Source organism: Lolium rigidum, chromosome 6, assembly GCF_022539505.1.
Source record: "Lolium rigidum isolate FL_2022 chromosome 6, APGP_CSIRO_Lrig_0.1, whole genome shotgun sequence".
Classification (NCBI taxonomy): Eukaryota; Viridiplantae; Streptophyta; class Magnoliopsida; order Poales; family Poaceae; genus Lolium; species Lolium rigidum.
In genome coordinates, this window is record NC_061513.1 from 129,286,253 (window position 1) to 129,308,335 (window position 22,083).

Sequence of the window (22,083 nt, forward strand, 5' to 3'; positions counted from 1 at the left end):
CACTTTGTCTTGTATAGTGTTTCCTCCCCCTGTATGCATGCAACTCGCTTCTTGGCACTCTTGCAGTGACGTGAGTGCCATCAATCGCTCCAATGCAATCTTGACATGAAAATGAGAAACTTATTATGTCTTCCTAAAGTAGGAAAAGTATGATGCAAAATGATATCCAGTTGCTCACCTTGAAGTATGCAAACCATCGGTAGCTGTGTTTGATCTTGGTGGGAGTGTGGGCAGATGGCGGCTTGACCATTTGTTTTCTCTGAGCTCTCCAATTGCGAACATGATTTGCTTCAAACAGCGAGATATTGTTTTAGTGGATCTCCACTAGGTGTTGTGAATCACTCAGAGTCTCTGGTTATGTCCAAGAACATGAAAAACATTGCTACTTGTTCTTCGATATAGAACTATAGAAGTGGGTGCTATATTTGAGCAAACTCCTTAGCCCTAATGTGTTCACCAGACTATTAAAGGGGCTTTTTTATCATCAGTATTTGGACAGCCTCTACATCATTGCTATTATAGATGTAGTTTAGATTGTTTATTCCCTCTATGTCATGTTCGAACATTAATTGGAATACAGGTGATAGCTGGCCTGATATTACGACGAACCGCTCGCTCTAGGATCATAAACATCCAGTCATAGATCACAGCTATGAGCGAAGCCATGTGAATGAAAATCTTCTTCTGCTTATCCAAATTTATTTAGTGTTGCATACAAAGAAAGGCAAATTCAGCTAAGTAACGACAAAATCAGCTTAAGTTCGAATGGTTTCTGTCGGGAGAAGGTTAGAGGTCGCCGTTGCTGCTAATCTATGAACCCCGACGCCTAGTATGACCTGGCGGTGCTGCAGATCTAAATCGGCGCCGCCACCTTCGCTATCCGAGAGGGAAAATGGGAATGGTGGCTTCTCCAACTCTATGGGAGCGGTGAGCCTACTTTTCGTGCCATACCGGCTGACCAATTTTCCACCCTCCCGCCATCTCCCTCTACACCCGCGCGTTCCACCTCACGCTCGCCTTCCCTACCTTTGCGCCCGCCAGCACCTATCCGAGCGACAACTGACGAATCAAGCATGTGTAGTGAGTATGTCCCGATGCTGCTTTAATGTTCGTGTGAGTCAACAACGCGAAAAATGGTTGCCTTCCAACCTGCGATTTTTTTGCATCCTGGAACTTTGGGAGGAACCAAACGGGCTCTAACACTCCCGGAACTTTGTGCACTGGAGACAAGTCTGTCCCAGGGAGAAACAGGACGGTACTGCCTGTTGGTTATGTTGCTAGTGCGTACTACTAGGATGTACTTGTTGTATATAGCTCCCTAGCTAGGTCGTAGCAGTAGCAGTAGCTTCATCGTGTCATTGTGCCCTGAGAGCAAGAAAAAGAACGAAAGGAACAGTACTGCTAGTGTGTACTGGCCTCCCAATGAAAAAGGCACTCTAAATTAGGTGGGAGCGGAATTCCATTAATTAGTGCACCGGTTTGGTCTGTGCATGGCTTGAGCGTGCAGCTAGGCGCTAGCTTTTCCGTTGCAGCCAGCGAACACGGCCCAATCATGCAACTTTCTTTTGTGAGGGCAACGGCCTCTCTCTCAAACACACAAACAGGTAGGAATAAAAATAGAGAGGATTTTTTTAACTTTTCCGCGGAAAATCAGAAACGGAATAAAAATAGGAAACACAAATGGAATTTTGCAAAACAAAAACGGAAACAGAATCTTTTTGGTAGAAATGAAAAACAAAAATGCAACAATGTTTTCCGGTGGAACAGAGGCAGAAATGGAATTTTCATTTTCCGGTTAAAATGGAATTTCTATTTTAGGTCTGATATGCATGTTTCAGTCCAACAAATCCTAATACATAACCTTGTTAGGTAATCTCTTCATACATTCTAGGAGGCTTCCATGGTTCCGCGCGCCTTCTCCTATTCGCTCATATTAGGGAATAGGTTTGTTGATTCACTTGAATGACTGATTTTTTTTTGCGTAATCCAAGGATTTTTTTTTTGGTTCCGGTGAACATATGCATTGCTCCATTTATGCACCATATTTGTTTTGCATATTTTTCAATAATATTTTTTCGTTTCTATTTTTAGAAATTCTATATTTTATTCCCGTAAAAGGATATAAAAATAAATGTGACATCAGGCTCCGCTTCTCCCCCGGGGGAGGGCGTGGCAAAGCACCTAGCCACGAATAAACTAGCCCCGCGTGGGATGTGCGCTGCCGCCGTTCGGTCGAGCCAAATGTGCGTGCGTATGTGCGTAATGTGATGTGTAATGCGGCCACTTAGCTCTGCTAGCTTCGGGGCTTGCATAACTTCAAAGGGGAGCCACAATGATGTGCATGCAACCCCTCTCTCCCTCTCTCCGCCCCTCCGCTAGCTCCTACTCTTTTGTTGCTCTCTTGTTTTATTACTTTCCTTTCTAGAGGAGGCATGTCAAGATCAAGCTCCCAGCTGGTGATGTAGGAGAGAGATCGAATCATGCGCGACCTTTTCGCTCCACAACGTATAGAGACATGCACTCCTGGTAGTGGTAACAAAACTCTTGATTATAACACGGGACATCGACCGATTCCTTTTACATTTCATGCGTCAATCTTGCGGCCGGACTACCACGTAGTCTTGATTAGTGTCGGTAACACATTTGCAAGGCTACATATACATGCCTGTCTCTGTCCACCACAGCCTCAGAAATAATCAACGTCAACTGGCTGGCGGAATGGGAATACGTACCACAGGTAGCAGTTATCGTCGCCCCTGGGTACTGAGACATATTGGAGTTTGCTTGAAGAAATGAACCGGGTAGAAAACCAAAAGGATACAAGTTGCTGTCAGCAAATTATGTTAGAGTCTCTCTCTCTCTTTTTGGCGCTGAGTGTTTTCATGCCCCTCTGATCTGTGAGTGAAAACGTACGGTAGCCAGATTGTCTTTTAACCCCTCGCTAGCTCCTTACACCTCGACGTACTGAAAGGGAAAAGGTGCCTACGTACCCTTGGTGAGGTATATATCTTGTGCACACACGAACTGGGAAAGAAGCATTGTTTCAAATGTTACGTATGCAAATCATCCCAATCCAACGTAACTACATGTCTTTGTTTTCACTCATACATACAGTTCTGCCTGGCATGCAAGTGGCCAACAAGTGCATTCACCATTAGGCATTATTAGCGCATCGATCACCACCTCTATCATATAGTATAAGCGAGCAAAGCCATCTGATCTATCGTCTAGCATCAACGAGGCCGAGACAAACACTTTATATGTGTGCATTCTAACTATGAAGAGGCCGGGGGCGAGCTCTTATGAATTTTATCAACATTGTGCTAACATGTGAGTTCAACGAAGCGTCCTTTATGGAAACAAGAATAAAACGCTCAGTGTTTCAAACTAAGCCACGTCGAGTCGTCGTTCCTCAATAATTAACTATACCTTGCTTCTCATGCTTCCACAACACATCTTCCTTGAAGCTAGGGGCGAAGTGTATACAATTCACGTACGATTATCTGAGTAAATGTCCATGGGTACTTTGGTAGCCTGTCTACCTGGTGATAACGGTAGTACTGCACGGTTGTGGGTATCTCACCGTCCATATGCATGCAGTTGCATATATATACTTGCAGTAGAAGACCACAAAGCTACAGCTAGCGCCACAAGTATCGTTGCAGGCCCTCAGCTAGCTAGCTAGTAGTAGGAAAGCTAAAGCAGTGACGAAGATGCATGGATGGAGCAAGTTGGAAGCTAAACCGGAGGCCGATAGGCCACCAAACGCTCGCGGCCGTGCGTGCGTGCGCGCGGGTGGTCTCCGAGCTACGCTAACCTGCATGCTTTCTCCAACGCACGCTAGCCAGCCTTCTCCTCCCTCCCGGCTGGGCGGAGCCGACACATCCCCGGTTGCGTCGCTATCCATGCGGTTGTAGTAGCCTTCGCACTGCCCTCCTCTGTAACGAGGTCTCATCATTCATTTGGCACTAGCCTTCAAGCCACACTAACCTGGGGGTTATAGTACTCTACGATAACCGGTACACGAGCTAGCGCTTAACTAAGTAGATTCGTATCGTCCTTGTCGTGTCCTGTCCTCTGATTATCCCTCGAAAAAGCTATCGTCCACCTCATTTTATATATAAAGCCAACACGGCCGAACAATACAGGGTAGTGAGATCACCCTCTTACAAAATCTGATCTCGGGGTAGCAGCACAATATATGTAAGCCACCCCAAAAACACTAAGAGGCGGGAAAACGGCACGACTACCAAGTCGAAGATGCACTAGCTATGGATGCCTGAACACACATCGTCATGCTCTAGGGCACCTGAGCTCCATGACATCGCTCATTTTTTTCCAAGCAACCCACTAGGGGGATCGAATTTCATTACCAAAAGAGATAACGAAATAAAGGCAAGTTCAGAGAAGCATCCCAGGTGTGCAAACAATAGAAACAATGAACGCTGCCTACTGCTAGCGTTTGAACGAGCACAAGTAAACCTAGAGGTCTTATTACAACAACAAAGAACGACTGAACGAGATGAACTAAATCGAGCTAGAGGCAGAAACCAACTAAAACGTCTCTCACTTCGGAACTGATATCACTGTCCTTTCTGTCGACATCACCAGGTCCACTACCCAGCAGGTGGGAGGAAGACGAAGGATTCCGAGTGGCCGTGTCCCTTGATCCACTTCCATCAGCCATAGTTGCCAGAAGCAAGAGATTGCTCGCGCCAGATCAAAGATCTTCATCATCCGCTTCATCATGTAGACATGCCCAATAGTTCATAAAAACAACATCGAAACTAATTAGTTCATAAAAACGACAGAACTCATAGGAGGGTAACAACATGTGGATTAATTTGAAACGTCTTTTTTTTGAAACAGGGGCAACAGCTTTGCCCCGTTCTATTAATTAAGGAGAAGGTTTGACATGAAAGTGCATGCCATACAATAGTACATTGAACTTGGCACCCGCTAACACCCATAGGCGTGCCTCACGTTTAATCTTATCGAAAACTACTTGCGTTAGCGCTTTTTTTGCCCGGAAGACCTTAGCATTTCATTCATTCCACACCTCCCAAGCGACTAATTAACAAGGTGATAGATGCCATAGCTTTGCGGTTGGGCATGCCCCCTCCGACCGTGAAGGTCCCCCACTCGGCCGTGTCGAGGTTTGGCGATGCCCGCCATGCATGAAACGGCTTGTTGGGCATAACAGAATCGAATTGAACCACGTTCGTATCTCTATTATTGTGGCTCGTCGTTAGGGAATGCTTTTCGCAAGGCCAATACATAGTACGGAGTACTATATAAACTATGAGATGCAACAAGGCGAGATTATGAAATGCCTTTAGCTCATAATATAGAACTTCTCCTTTTCTCTCGCGTGGTGTGGGAGCTAATTTAAGTGCGGGTTGCCAGGGTTCTCCTGCACGCTGCCGGGAGGGGGAGTAGCTTTACGAAGCTAGCTAGGGCCCCTTTGCCTTTTTAGCGTGTGTACTGGAAGCGGCATGATTGCGCGATTGATCGCCTTGTCAATAACCCACGCACGCTCAGGTACGTGACACTACGAACGATAAGGAACCAATCGATCCATCGAGCCGGCTCGTACATACCTGCGTACAAGTAGCTACTACGTACAACTGATCACATATTCCCATCGAGTACGTAGTTACTCTTGTTTACGACAGTAATTAATCTGTTCTGTCTCGGCGCGCGGCTGTTATTTTCACGCGTCTCTTCATGTGTTTTATTTTTCCTTCCCAGATGACGAGACCATAGGCACATAGCGGTTATCATGTCATCTCTTTCACCTTTCACCGGTAACTTTCGGCTTTGTTGATTTGAACCACATTGAGCTGGCAAAAAATTACTCCAACTTCAGCTCCGCTCACGTAGTTTTCAGAGATAAAAGTTAAAAAAAAAACTACCAATCAGGATGACGACGACGTGCATGCGGTGGTCCATTTATTGTCTGTTAGCTTTTGCTAACTATATCACTCGTTCATTCGCAAAAAAAAACTATATCACTCGTTATTTGATTTGTTCTTCCTACAAATCATATATTCAATTTACCACTTCTCCCCATTCTTCCTCTGCTCCAGTGATAGCTTTGGCGCCGGAGCTCTGATACGGAGCCCCGCTGTTGTGGTGGCACGGTGACCGTGGGGAAGAGGGTAAGAAGTTTGCCAGACTGGTGGGCCTGGTGAGACGGAGCTTTCTATCAACGCACCAAAGACAACAACAAATGAGGCGGCAGTGAAGAGAGGTTAGGGTGCCGAAGCATCAGTGCCGGGGAAGAACCGCCGGATGGTGGGCTTAAATGGATTGCAAGTGCATCTCTAAGTTAGCAACAACCACGTGTTAGGTCGCATCCGTAAAAATGCAATACTCGAGCTGAATTGCAGGCCTCGAGATCGTTTCATTCTCTTTATATACTCATCGTTATATATGGCGTGAACTTGTTATCCCAGTCACGGTTTAAGTAGGTAAGATCACATGCACGCCACCGCAGTCTGAACTTAGTGCTTCACCGATGTGAAGATTTGACAGAAAATATTTAGAGTACTGATGGGAGTCCTTTCGTGAATATATGTTAGCCAATTCAGAGATGCACAGGCCATGAAGAACATGTAGAGCGCCGAAAGCAACCTTCTCGCACACAAAATGAATGTCCAACTCAATGTGTTTACTACAACAATGTTCCAGTGGTTAGTGATACATACATATCACTCACATTGTCGCACTAAGCAATTGATGCACTGTCAATGGGCCTCTAGAGCTCCAGAAGAAGACTACGAAGCCAGCAGGTCTTTGCGATAAAGGTGGCGACCGCATGGTACTCTGGTTCAGGACTAGAATAAGAGACTGTGGTCGATGAGACGGGCAAGAAATGTGGTTGTCACACAATAACACATAGTAACTTAACATCGACCGATGAGTGCGTGAGTATCCTTCCCAGTCAACATCCGAGTAAGCAGCAAGGGAATGAGAGGATGTGGAAGCGAGAGTGAGGCCAAGGTGAAGAGTTCCTTTGAGATAGTAACGAGCTGAGTGCACTTAATGAGGAGAAGGTGAGACTCATGAGTGTCGTGCATATGAAGGCAAACTTGTTGAACGGCATATGATAGGTTAGGTCGTTTGAGGGTAATTTATTGAAGAACACCGGCTAGGATACGAAAGAGTAAAGGATTCGCCACATGATTTCTTTTGGAGGCGGATAGTTTGGGCATAGTATCTACAGGTGTAGAAGAGAATTGAAATCACTCATGCCTACAAGTGAGAGCAACTCAAGAATATATTGGCGTTGTGAAAGATGAAGACTATGTGGATGGCGAGTGACAGAAATACCAATGAAATGGTGGAGGGGACCTAGCTCTTTCATAGAAAATCGTGGCTGAAAGTAACAATGATAGACTTAAGAATTTTAGTGGATGTTAGACAAGGAGATATGCAATGTTAGATATCCATGATGAAATGCGAAAAGAGAGGCTTCGACTCACATGGGTCGAGCAAAGGCAACAAAGAGAAACCAGACACGTGGATTTTGTTTTAACTCATAAAGTGATTTAAGGAGACAATAAACATGATTAGGGAGAGAGGGATCAACGAATCGAGAAGATTGTTGACTATATACTTCATCATTGAGGTTTTCACAAGAAAATCATTTTTAACATCGATTTGATGGATGCTAATTTTGAGAAAGGGCAAGAAAAAAACACCTCTCATGGTGATGGGCTTGACGATAGGACTATAGGTCTCATCGAATCTATGCTAGGTTGTTGAGTGAAACCTTTTATAACCCAACATGCTTTGTGGCAAGCAAACACTCATCGGAAATTTATTTCTAGAAAAACATACATTCTTCACTAACGATGTTGGCTCCCGAAGGAGGTGGAACAAGGATCCAAGTATTATTGGCCATGAGAGCATCATATTATTCCTGCATGGTTAAGCGCTAAGAGGTGTCACACAGGGAAGTGAGATAATTGTGTGGAATAAGAGAAGTTATGGTGACATAGAGGTTTAAGCACTTTGAAGGAGGAGGGAACCAGTCAATACACTAGTAGAAAACTAGCTATAGATGGGATGCTATTCTGTGGCGCACCGGTTTTACGTGCGCCACAGAAATTATTTTTGTGGCGTACCAGACACGGTGCGCCACAGAAATAAGGTGGGCCCCACAACCAGCCAGCCCTAATCATTGGTTTCACTATTTCTGTGGTGCACATGACCACGTGCGCCAGAGAAATAAGACATTCTGTGGCGCACCAAGGTGGATGCGCCACAAAAATAAAGCATTTTGTGGCGCACCAAGGAAGGTGCTCCACAAAAATTAGGTGCTCCCAATCCTTATATCTGCCCGTACGCAAATCCACCACCCCACTCTCACAAATCCCCCACCCCACCCTACCCGGCGATGGCGACGCGGAGGTGAGGGTGCGGACGGCGGCAGGAAGGAGGAGGAGGCCGTGGGGGGCGGCCAACGCCGGGCTCCGACCAGCACGCACTCTCCCTATCGCTATCCTCACATCTTCGCACGCATGCGACCAGCAAGCCGTCAGGATGCTGCCGCCGCCACCTGACCTTCCGGCCGCCGCCGCCGCACGCCGGTAGCTCCACCTCGATCCCCTCCATCGAATCCCCATGGCGCCTCCTTTCTACGCCCTCACCTAACTGCCCGCGATAAACCCTAGCCCTGCCTCGGTCACGCCGATGTGGCCACGGTGGTCGCCGGTCCCGGCTCCCGCGCCTCCTTTTACTCCACCACGACTCCTTCTCGTCGTCAACCTCGAGCTCTAGCTCGACTAACCCGACGCCACTATCATCTCGTGATCCCCTGCGTCGATCTTCTCGGTGGGGCGATGGTGGTGTGGTGATGGGGATGCTACCTCTTGGGCTGGTCATGGCCTTCCGCATCACGGTGTGGTGGTAGGATGTGGCTGCCTGGCCCCTCCTTCGAGCACGTCGCCCTCTCCATCGACTACGGCTTCGGTCACACTGCTAGGGTAAGCTCCGCTTTTCCCCTGCTATCTCTTCCATGTAGTGCTGATGGTTGTACTGGTGGTCTCCTAATAATCTTGGTATAAACATGTGTGTGCTGGACATATGTAGTTCTAGGTGTCACTGAATTGTGGTGCTCTGCCTACAGTGTGTAATGCTCCTGTTTGGATGATTTACGCATCCAAGAATCTAGGAGTCAGTGGTAATGGCTGTAGGTCTCTTGAATTGTGATAATTTCTGCTTATAAACTTGTGTAATGTATGTCTTGCTAGGTTCTAGTTGTTATTAGAGTAGATCAAATGTTTTACTAGATACAAGTGAGTATAACTAAGGACATATACATGTAATTGTTTGCAAAGTAGAAGAGACGATCTTCTTGATTTAAAATCTGATAAAACCATTTCCGGATGTTTTGGCAGATTTAAATTTTGAAGTTGGCGGGTTTATGAAATGATGCTATTGGTTTAAATGCAAATGAAAATAAATATGTTATGGTTGATGTAAAGCTAATGGTTTTAATTTTTAAGTTGGAAGTAGCAAATGATGCAAATTTTGAAGTTGGCAGTAGCTACTGGTTTATGAAATGATGCTACTGGTTTAAATGCAAATGAAAATAAAAATGTTATGGTTGATGTATACTAGTTTAAATTTATGAAATGATGCTCATGCTCACATGTTGGCAGTAGCTACTGGTTTGAAGTTGGCAGTAGCCAGGCCTCATTGCTATGTACTACTTGGTTAGCTTGATCTATAAGCTTGTATGCTTGTTTATGGTGGCCTCACTGTTGGATATAGATGATCATTGATCATCTGACTTTTATTTATGTGTGGTGCAAGGTGATGATATCGATTCCATGCATGGTTAGAATTGATGTTGGATAATTACACTGATAAGAACATATATAGACTTATTATCTTAGCCTAGCCAATGGTGCATAAGCTGAGGAACAAATTTGTAAACTAAGAACAAATACTATGAGTTAGCTTTTAATTCTCTGTGATGATTGTGAACAGCACCTCTGTTCAAGACTGAGAGAAATAATCGTTCAAATCCTCCTAGGCAAGGTCTAGTTGAAGGGTAGATGGATTTGACTGCTTTTATTTATTCCCTGATGTGAGCTTGCTGGTTTGCTAGATGTGGCTTTGTTGTGGCTATGTACTACTTGGTTGGTCTGCTCTATAAGCTTGTATGCTTGTTTATGGTGGCCTGACTGTTGGATATAGATGATCATTGATAATCTGACTTTTATTTATGTGTGGTGCAAGGTGATGATATCCAGCATGGCGTTCTTCGTTTATTTTGGTCTTTCTTCCATTTTAGTGCCTATGATTAGAATGTTTGGTCACCTGTACACTCGGGGGTGGTGCAAGCGAGTCTGGTTTGATGATACAAATATCAATCTCTTGTGCACCCTATCTGGTCTCGCTTACACCATCCCTGAATGTTACTATTTGTTTAGACCAACAAAGTCTGAGGCATATGCTATCTAATTGATACTACTTGGCTCGCATTTGAGTTGGCATTCTTCATTAACTTTGGTCTTTATTCCATTTTAGTGTCGATGATTAAAATTCTTGGTCACTCGTACACTCTGGGGTGGAGCCAGTGAGCCTGGTGTGATAGCACAGATATCAATCTCTTGTGCATCCTACCTGGCCTCACTGACTCCATCCCTGAATGTTAATATTTATTTCGACCAACAATGTATGAGGCATTTATTTATTCGATCCTAGTTGGCCTTCTTCGTTTATTTTGGTCTTTCTTCGAGATAGTGCCGATGATTAGAATGGTTGGTCACCGTACACTCTGGGTTGCATAAGTGAGCCTGATAAGATGACAGAAATATCAAACTCTTGTGCATCGGACTTGGCCTCACTTACGCCATCCCTAAATGTTAATATTTGTTTTGACCAACAATGTATGAGGAATTTATTTATTTGATCCTAGTTGGCTCTTGTTTGTGTTGACCTTCTTCGTTTATTTTGGTCTTTCTTCCATTTTAGTCACTATACACTCAGGGGCGGTGGAAGCGAGCCTGTCTGGAGAGAGGGGGGATCAGAGGAGGAACCAAATGAGGACCACTTTCATCGTGATGGTGATCGTAGTGACTCTCATCTATTTGTATCTCGAGATGATGAACTTTGTATGAATTAAGACTTGTATGTAAAAATTCATATGGATCGAGACTATATGTGTATCTCGATCGGGCTCTAAGTAAGGTGATGACGATGTTTATATTATAAATGTGCAATGTACATTTTATTTATATTATATCTTTATACTGATGTATATAACCTGTGTAATATATGTATATTGCTGTATATAACATGTATGTGTATAGCAAGCAGTACAAAATCGTGTATACAGGTAACTAATTTTGTGGCGCACCTAAAACTAATTATGTGGCGCACCGAGTGCTGGTGCGCCACAAAACTCCAATTTTTATGACGAGGATTCTGTAGCGCATCATCCGTGCGCCACAGAATATGTATTTAGGTGCGCCACAGATGAGCCTTTCCCTACTAGTGATAGTGCGACGAGTGCGATATACAAGGGGAGGATGGTGTTGGGCATGGGAGAAAGTGATGGCCGTTGCGCGACAACGTTTGTTTGCCATGGTCGGGGAATTATCGTGAATTCGTGTCGCAGCAGGTGGTTGTGCCACGAAAAAGATTTGGGAAACTGTGGTTGCCGCAATAGACATTTGTGTATATAATTTGCAGGAAGAGTAAACTGAAAGTAAATTGCAATAAAATAAATGGTCTTTTCAGAGAAAGTTCAATCCTCTATTCATCAAAGGACAAACTTAAGTGAATGTGTTTGTGTACTTATATAAGACAAACATTCCGAAGACGGCATGACTTTACTGATCATTTAGATTTCTAAGCAGCATGGTAAGCATCTCGTCAAGTTTCATTCTCACCGGATGGAGCCTAAATTGGGTGCAGCCATACGTATGAGCAAACACACCCCTTGCGATTGGTCCCAAGGTCAAATTAATGAACTAACTCAGAAATCATTAAGAAAAATGTCCAGCCATAGCAGTAAGTTCTAAGGTCCCTGATATATAAATCCCTCTATTGCAACTCAAAGATGTGGTTTCGGTCATTCCGTCCCTTCCTCCCACTCTCATCACTCTAAGGTGCAGCCCTATGAACCCATAATGGTGAAGTAACGTGCAGTCTATGTTCACACATTACCATCATAGAACCACATATAATATTAAAACTTTACCATACATTCATTGCATACTATATAGAAAAAATAATAACCAATTCATCCTATGTCCCCAGGAACATGAGGACTACACATAGTGGTGAAACAAGACACAGATCAGTGGCATATGGATTACAACATAATCTGAGAGTATAACTTCACCTCCAAATTGAGACAAGTTGTCAATCACACTCATGCAAATAATACTTACACAATATCTAGGGTTCATTCTACCACAAACTATGAGGGGAACGAGGTGGCTTTTGGAGATGGCAATGGCGATGGCGCTGATGTAGATGACTCCCCCTACGCCTAGGAGGAATGGTGATAACGATAGCTTCGATTCCCCCCTCTCCGGAGTGCTCGGAGCAGTAGGATTTTCCCTCTTCCGGAGTAGGAGAGGACTTTCGCCTTCGTCGCTGCATCAACAAATATTGGGAAAAATATGGCTTGGGTTTTCTGGCGAAGTGGAGGCTTCCATCAAAAGGATGTCTGAGATGATGCTCGAGGGCCCCAAGTGCCTAGGTGGCGCGGCCTATAGGGGGGGGCGCGCCACCTGGCGCCTTTTTGTCCTCGTGGCCCCCTTGCGTGATTTCAAAGTTGAGTGTCCTTCTCCTCGCGAAAATACTTACGTGGTTTTTTTTCGAATTAATTGATACCCGGAAGGTCCCTAAAACATCAAAATAAGGAAAATAGGTTTTCTGCCTCCCCGAAATGAAATACCAACGAAAGGAATTTTGTAGGGAAGTCCCGGAAATCATTTAAGAATGCATGAGTAATGCTAAGACAATGCAAATAAACTTAAGAACTAATCCTATATGATGCTATTATGATGATATAAAATGCACGTATCAATGACCATGTTCATGGTCATATTCATAGCATTGTTTGTGATAATGGGTTTATATCAAACAATGTTGCCAATAAAAGTTTCTATTTTCTTTGCATAAAAAATAATTTCCCATTTTTATGTGCATGATGACTAGATTTTCTGCACCACAATAGGGTAATTGCAGTACTAACATTAACAAATATATCCCTAAATATCGTTCACAATAGGTTCTACATCTTGAAACTACACAACCCCGCAACTATGTTGTCATGGCACGCAACCACTTTTCACACCCAAACAGTGGTTTGCAAATATCCTACTCAATAGGTTGCTATGGATTTATTGTAATAAAGATGATAATTTATAACTAAGAACTAAGAAGAAGAGTGTTAAATAACAACTAAATGTAAACAATAAAGCCATGAACAAGCGAGAGAGAGTTAATGTAATGATTACTCAAGGGAAGTGGTGTATATATAGGTAAGAACTCTCCAGAGTTATGCTCGTAATTTACTATACATTTGGTGGTCCCTCGAATACCATTGTTCCCTTGCCATTAGCTGCAGAGACAACTCAATTTTCCTCCCTCGTTACTTGTTCGAAACAAATCAATGAAAGATATTAAGATTATAAAGATCGGACCAAAGGCACTTAGTTCTATGGACTCCTAGGTACATGAGCTCCTCATAAATTATCATGGTTGTCAGTGCAAGGTCAAATAATTCGTAACAAATACATATCTATACCATGTGTGGTCTAGGGAGTTGGATGTCTCCAACTACATACACCAATGGATTAGACAACTCCAATCACTAAGATATAACATCAATATAAAATATATTGAATAAACAAATAACCGTAAGATTCTATTTCACAACACTATCCTCATGTACTCAAATAATCATAACATTAATAAAGAGGTTCAAGCCATATTACAATCCATCATGGAGACCGTGATGGAGAAAGAAGAAAGAGTAGCAGGGATGGCATCTTTGGCACGATGCGATGGTGGCGGTGGTCCATGGTCATGCCCCGTTGGTGGCTCCTCGGTGTTCTTATTCCACGTCCTTCCTTCAAAGTTGATGGAGATCTTGAGGTAGCACGTCGGCCATTGTGGAGGTGTGGCGGCTGTGAGGACGTTGGAGATGGAGGCCGTGAAGATGTATTGTGAGGTGTTGATTATGGCTAGGTATTCCCCACTTTATATATGCTACTCGAGGTGGTTTCGAGTTCATAGGAAGCTCCACCGCGAATAAGCACATGGGCTCTTCACAAAAGAGACTCAGTTTGATGTTAAAAACCCAACGGAGGGTGGTATAGATATCTGGTACGGTTATCATGGCCGTACGAGTGCGTGTTAAAGTATCTGATCTCATTTACTATTTTAGGCATTATTTTCTTATACAAACTTAGATTTAGCTGTTCTTAGATAGTGACTCATTTTTTGATTTATATTTTGTGGGAAAAATTCATTTCCCAAGTTTCAAGGGATGTACAAAGCATTTTAAGCATGAGCAAATGGGTTCCCTGTAGAGTTATTGCGCGAGTACTACCTTTACCATTTACCCTTTTGGTATCAATATTTGATATGTCCTAACTATTGCAAGCAAACATGTATTTTGGTTATATATAAGTGAAAATATGGTTTGGTTATCTGCATTTTTAGCCCCATTTTGCATTCCATAGTGGGGCCTCAAAATTCTAAATACGACGACTATCGGTAGTAGAGTGGACCACATGTGAAACGATTGCTGAAAGATCCATGGGTCATGGAATCTAATTTGTTAGAAAAAACTGACTAGTTCCACTGAAGATTTTGGCAATGTAATATTGGAACTACGTTTTAATAACAATATATATACACACATATGACTGAGAAGATGATAGCGAACTGAGTTTCCGACTGATCAGAACCAACAGACTAGGCTCATTCACTAGTAGGGAAAGCGTCATTAGTGGCGCACCAAAATACCTATTCTGTGGTGCATGGACGATGCGCCACAGAAATTTCGCCACAAAAATAAGATTTCTCTGGCGCACCAGTCCATGCGCCATAGAATTAAGGTTTCTATGGCGCACAAGTGCTTTGGTGCGCCACAAAAACAGGTGCGTCACGGAACTAGTTTTCAGTGCGCCACAGCATTTGCTCGTATTATACACGATTTTGTGCTGCCTGCTATACACATACATGTTATATACAATAATATACATATATTATACATATTATATACAGAAATATGCAGATATAATATAAATAGCATGTATATTGCACATATATAATATAGACATCATCATCACATTACTTAGAGCCCGATCGAGATACATATATAGAGTGTCAAATGTTTTACATACAACTCTTAATTAATACAAAATTCACCATTTCGAGATACAAAGTGGTCTTCATCTGGTTCCTCCTTTGCTCCCTCCTCTCTACCCGCCAGGCTCACTTGCATTTGGGTCTTCATCCGGTTCCTAGAAGAAATACCATATAATCAATAAATGCCTCTTACATTGTTGGTCAACACAAATATTAACATTCAGGGATGGCGTAAGTGAGACCAAGTCCGATGCACAAGAGATTGTTATTTGTGCTATCTTACCAGGCTCACTTACGCCAACCCCGAGTGTACGGTGACCAAGCATTTTAATCATCGGTATTTTGAAAATACCAAAGCAAATGGAATGACAAGGGCCTCATGCATTGTTGGTTGAAACAAATATTAACATTTAGGGAAGGCGTCAGCGAGGCTAGGTAGGATGCACAAGAGATTGATATTTGTGTCATCGCACCAGACTCACTGGCGCCTCCCCCAAGTGTGTAGTGACCACAAAATTTAATCATCGACATAAAATGGAAGAAAGGTCAATGCAATTAAGAAGTGACAACACAAATAAGAGATAAGTAGCTAGTATGAACTAAATGGAATGCCTCATACTTTGTTGGTCGAAACAAATATTAACATTCAGCGATGGGGTAAGCGGAGCCAAGTAGGATGCACAAGAGATTGATATTTGTGCCATCACACCAGGTTCACTGGCCCCACCCCAGAGTGTACAAGTGACCAAACATTTTAATCATCGGCCAATGCAATTAAGAAGTGCCAACTCAAATAAGAGACAAGTAGCTAGTATGAACTAGATGGAATGCCTCATACTTCGTTGGTCGAAACAAATATTAACCTTTCACGATGGTGTCAGCGAGGCCATGTAGGATGCACAAGAGATTGATATTTGTGCCATCACACCAGGCTCGCTGGGGGCACCCCGGAGTGTATTGGTGACCAAACATTCTAATCATCGGCACTAAAATGGAAGAAAGAGCCAAGTGGTATCAACTAGATAGCATATGCCTCATACTTTGTTGGTCGAAACAAATATTAACATTCAGGGATGGAGTAAGTGAGGCCAGGTAGGATGCACAAGAGATTGATATTTGTGTCATCACACCAGGCTCACTTGCTCCACCCCCGAGTGTACGAGTGACCAAACATTCTAATCATCGACACTAAAATGGAAGAAAGAACCAAGTGGTATCAACTAGATAGCATATGCCTCATACTTTGTTGGTCGAAACAAATATTAACATTCAGGGATGGCATAAGCGAAGCCAAGTAGGATGCACAACAAATTCATATTTGTGCCATCGCACCAGGTTCACTCACGCCACCCCAGAGAGTAGTGATCGACCAAACATTCTAATCATCGGCAAGTACAAAAACACCACCAAACCAACAACCATGGTGACATAAGTCAAGATGCTCAAACACACATAGCATGGAGCAGATGCTCCAAAGGGATTATTCATTACTTGGTATAGACCAAGTGATGCTGGCAAAAGAGAGGCCAAGCAAGAACCAGTAAATCCAGTAAGTGATAGATATGGCTAAACAAGTAAGAACACATAGCATATCCCAGCTAACCAGATGAGACAAGTCTTGGTAGCCAACTGAATCACCTAGCACCACCTAGCCTTTTAAGACCATCATAAACTGTCCATTTTCTTCAAAGGATACCACAGTGACATTCATTTACATGATACCCTAGTGTGGATATCTCTATTTTCATCAAAACCAACCAAATATCCAACTTTGAGATGCAACCAGCAACATAAACAAGCAAGCAATACCAAGTGAGCAAGTCTTCATTACCTTGTACAGGTTCAGAAAAGAAATTAATAAGCACCTAGTTTTATTTGTAGAAAACCATCAGATAAATGAACCTGGTATGATTAGATCATACCAATGGTTATTTTGTTTTCAACATCATAAGCATCAGTGTCAATCAAAATATTGATCACCTATGATTAACAGGCCACTTTCCAAACCCACACTACCAGCACATTTGGAGAGCATACTAACATACTGCATTTCATTGTATCCAAATAATCCAATGGCAATCTTGGTGATCAACCATTGTCATTGAAATCCATGCCAAACTATACTTTCAAATCCAATTTGAAGAGCAAAAAGCAGTAGCAAGAGATAATACTGAATATCACTCAATCCAATAATATAGAGGCAACCAATTTAGCACATGCCTATTTAATCAATACCAAAAACAGTTCACATAAAAGCAGTATCATTTCACAGTTAAGCATGACATCATTACTGCTTAAGCTAATGAGCAAGAGCATTTGTTCTTGCTAAAGCAATAGTTCCAGCAAGAACCACATGCACAACACCCACATCAGCTCACAGAAACTATCCATATGCAGGCAACAAAGTAATTTATTCAGATACTGCACATGAGCAGCATCACTGAATCAAAGAAACTAGCAGCAATGCATCTAGAGCAACAACAGCAATGCATCCAGAGCAGCAGCAACACAACCTAGCAGCACGAGCATTTCGTCGAGCACTTTGTGCTCGCGCGGGAGAGGAAGAGAGAGGGGAGGGGAGAGAGATCACCGACAACAGGGGTGGAGGAGGAGGTTGACGACGACGGCAGGGGTGGAGGATGCGGCGGCTCCTCCTCCTTGACGCGGCGCTGGCCCCTCCTCCTTGATGTGGCGGCCCCTCCTCCTCCACGCCGCATCGGCTTGTGCTGCTGGTGGTGGGGATGGGTGGAGCATGGCGGCATGCGGCCCTCGCGGAGGAAGGCGGCGGCGACGGCGACGGCGACGGAAGGCGGCGGTGCGTAGCGGTATAGGGAGAGGAAAAGAGGGTTACGGGCGAGGGAGGGGGTACGACAGCTATATAAGCTCACAATTTCTGTGGCGCACCAGCACCAGTGCGCCACAAAATCACTTATTTCTGTGGCGCACCAGAAGTAGTGCGCCACAGAATCACTTATTTCTGTGGCGCACCCTATCCTATGCGCCACAGAAATAACGACACCAATTATTGGTGGTGGCGGGATGTGGGGCCCACCTTATTTCTGTGGTGCATGGACTAGCAGTGCGCCATAAAACTAAGCTATTTTTGTGGCGCACTGTGACTCGTGCGCCACAAATATTGTTTCTGTGGCGCATATGAAGATGGTGCGCCACAGAAATAAGATCTCATCTATAAGGCTTTTCCTACTAGTGATTTTTTCGATAAAGAGTATATATTAAAATCGTGGAGATACCAACTACATCCAGCCTCTGCAACACTGCATTGCCCTAGTGGCATTAAAGATGCACACATCACAAAAGAAAGAAAAACTACAAAAAAAGGTCTTGTTAGAGTGATATATTCCTTAAAACAACAATACTAACACCACCAAAACCATCAAGACAACATCAAAGGTCCAGCTTCTATATAAGAGACGTCTTCAAGAAGGAAACGGTGCACAAGCACCGTTGTCGTCTGATTATAGATCTAAGGTTTTCAGCTTGAAGAAAGTCCTCGCTCTCAAAATAATTCCTTCAACACAAGGATACTGTCAATCACAACCAAGTAAGACCATACCTTGGATTTTCTCCCTGAAAGGTAAGACTATGAACTTCTCCTGTGCAGTCGTCCCACTTGCACACTGCTGCTCAACACCAAGCCAATTTATCATTGCTACCGAGACTCGAACCACCCTTTCTAGTCCTGAGATCTCTGCATCCCTGGCATTCTCCGCTAGCACCATGGAACAGGAACATGCCCCATAATATTAGTAGCCATCCAAGCTTCAAAGTGTTCCCTCTGAACCCAAACAGTTAGAGTAAAACACGGGTGCACATGTGGCCCAATTTCTCCCAGTCTAGCACTCTCCAGGCATGAATCACCCAGTGAAATTCGCCTGTGGAGCTTTCCCGAACATGCCACTGTAACCAGATCAATTAAGATATGCATCGGGCAGATCTTTGTCTTGACGTGAGAGAAACCCTAAGACCGCCTCCATTATTCGATCCAAGCCAGTAGCCCCCACGACACTATCCGGAAGTATAGGAGAAGATGGTCTTGCCCGCCACACCGTAGTAGAACGCGAGGATCAAAGCTGTTGCCGCAGCCACATGCGCAGATCAGATCCAAGATAGACCTGCTGCAGCCCCCGTCCACCATGGCAGCAGCACGTGCGCCGCCTAGGAAATCTTGGCCGATCCACATCAGCGCTGCCCCCACGACACCTTCTCCTCCACATGCCGCCAACCGCATGCGCCCGCCGCCATGAGCCACTGCTCCGCCTCACCGCCATTGCATGGCTCCTGAGCCCTCTGCCGTTTTGGCGAGACGGGCGGCGGCGGCCAGGGGTGCAGCCTGAGAGTGTGGCGGCTAGGGTTTTGGTCAGAGCATCCGCAATTTCCCAAGCGGAAGCGACATGGGAGGGTCTCCTGTAAACAGGCCAGGGATGTTGAGTTGTTGTAGTTCGCGTTATCGCGAATAGTCCCCTAGCCAACTAATGGTGTAATAATCATGTGTCGATGAGAAAAAATAGTCATACCTCCAACGAACCCACTTTTCCCCGCCGTCTTCTCCATCGGTCCATCACGTAGGCGTAGCATTGGGCCCTTTGATTCTCCTCTCCTTCTCTGCCTCTTTGCTGTTACACGTACCGGTGTAGACGTTGCTTCCGCTCCTTGCTCCCGCAACGCACCCAGCTATTTTTAATCCCACCTGCTCCCGTAAACGGAATGTATCTTGAGCCCCAATCCATTGCAGCGCACACAGACAAACACTGACACACATTCACTCTTCACTCCTCGGCTAGCTTGCTTGAGGCCTACTTGATCGTGTCTCCATCGTCTTCGCCCTCCCCTCGTACGTGCGCAGTTCTCGGCACGCTTCCCCATATATACCCCGGCCGGCCTCCGCGACCAGGATAGATAGATACACAGGCAACGAACCAACTATCACACACTTACGAGGTAGTTCTATCGCCAGTTGCTCGTTCGGCCGAGCTCGACTGCTCGATCGAGCCAGTGCCGGCCAGGCCAGGCGAGCAAATGGGACGGCAAGCGGGCACCGGCGGCGGCCAGCAGAAGCTGCGCAAGGGGCTGTGGTCTCCCGAGGAGGACGAGAAGCTCTACAATCACATCATCCGCTACGGGGTCGGGTGCTGGAGCTCTGTGCCCAAACTCGCCGGTACGTTCAACTCTTCTGTCTTCTAGCTCTTCAGTTTCGTGAACGTGTGATCGGTTCTCACCGGCGTTGGTGCCCAATTCAGGTCTGCAGAGGTGCGGCAAGAGCTGCCGGCTGCGGTGGATCAACTACCTGCGCCCCGACCTGAAGCGGGGAAGCTTCTCGCAGCAGGAGGAGGACGCCATCATCGGCCTGCATGAGATCCTAGGGAACAGGTACATTAATGTTTAGCAATGTGAAATTGGACAATTATCGAGTCGACAGGTGGCCTGATCGACGAGTTAAACGGAATCAATGCAGGTGGTCGCAGATTGCATCTCACTTGCCGGGCCGGACGGACAATGAGATCAAGAACTTCTGGAACAGCTGCCTCAAGAAGAAGCTGCGGCAGCGCGGCATCGACCCGAGCACCCACAAACCCCTCTCCGGCGCGGCTGGGGCGGAGCTGCACCAGGCGTCGTCGAAAGACCAGAAGCCACAGGCCGCCGCCGCCGACGGCTTCGCCCTGAAGCTGCAGCAGGTGTTCGACCCGTTCCCGGCGGCCGACGCCTTTGGCGGCGGCTTCGTGGGGCTGTACGACGAGCACCTCGGCGGCAAGGTCGACGCGGCCGGGTTCGTGGACTACAGCAGCGTGCTTGACGTGTCGGAGAACCTGGGCTACGGCGAGAGCTCCAGCAACAGCAGCAACTGGAACTGCCAGCCGGAGGCGAGCAATGCGCTGGAGCCGGGCGAGGCGCTGCAGTGGGCCTCCGAGAGCAAGGTGGAGCCTTTCATCGGCAGCTACGACGACGCCGCCGGCGAGGAGGGCGCGCTGGAGCACAAGTTCGAGCTGCCCGGCCAGCAAGAGGCGCATTTTGACTTCAACCTCGAGTACTTTTGAGCGAGGCGTCTCTGCGTTTAGCCGTTGCCGTATATATACACACATAATTTTTACTGCACAATTGCGCGCATGCAAGACCAACCCGTGGGAGATTAGAGGCTGTACTTTGTTAATCTTCTCTAGTCCCTGCTCCTTTAACAATATTGTCCCTTTGAGGTTCTCTCTCTTTTTTGTGGCTTTTCCATGGCTAAAATAAGAGGTTATAGAAATGTGAAGGCTGTGTAGTTTACTATATACGAGATTATTTTGTAAGAAGAAGTCTCTTGCTCTACTCTTTTGCTACCACTTGGAAGATCGTGTGCTGTGTTTTCCTCTCCTGAAGAAGAAACTATCATTGGCTCTTACCAATTGCTTTGGCAGGTCGCCATCCTGTTCCTAGCCTTTTCTTGATTTGTGTCTCACGAAACTACGAAAGCAAATGAGAAAGAAAGATGCTATACTCGGAGGGTGCCATGCGGGTCAACTTCAGTGATTTGTTTGGGAACAGTAAATCTCGCTCAATGATTTCGTGGCGTTATTAAATGCTGCTGTTAGCTTCAAACCCAATTTTTCTCTAAAGGGTCCCCTTCGCTAAAAGGTGCTTACTTACGTGAATAATTAGCCCCATGACACCGAATAATTGATCAAGCGGTGTTGGTAGAGAAAGAGGGAAACAGAGGGACGAGTGGAACTAAAG

General features: G+C 45.1%; 1 protein-coding gene across 1 annotated transcript; it reads left to right on the plus strand.

The window, feature by feature from the left end:
* Positions 1–20,391: 20,391 nt before the first annotated feature.
* On the plus strand, positions 20,392–21,518 carry LOC124666306 (myb-related protein Hv33-like). Its single transcript, XM_047203651.1, has 3 exons — positions 20,392–20,530; positions 20,613–20,742; positions 20,828–21,518. The coding sequence occupies exons 1-3, from the start codon at positions 20,392–20,394 to the stop codon at positions 21,405–21,407; spliced, it is 849 nt and encodes a 282-aa protein (XP_047059607.1). The 3' UTR covers positions 21,408–21,518.
* The last annotated feature ends 565 nt before the right edge of the window (positions 21,519–22,083 follow it).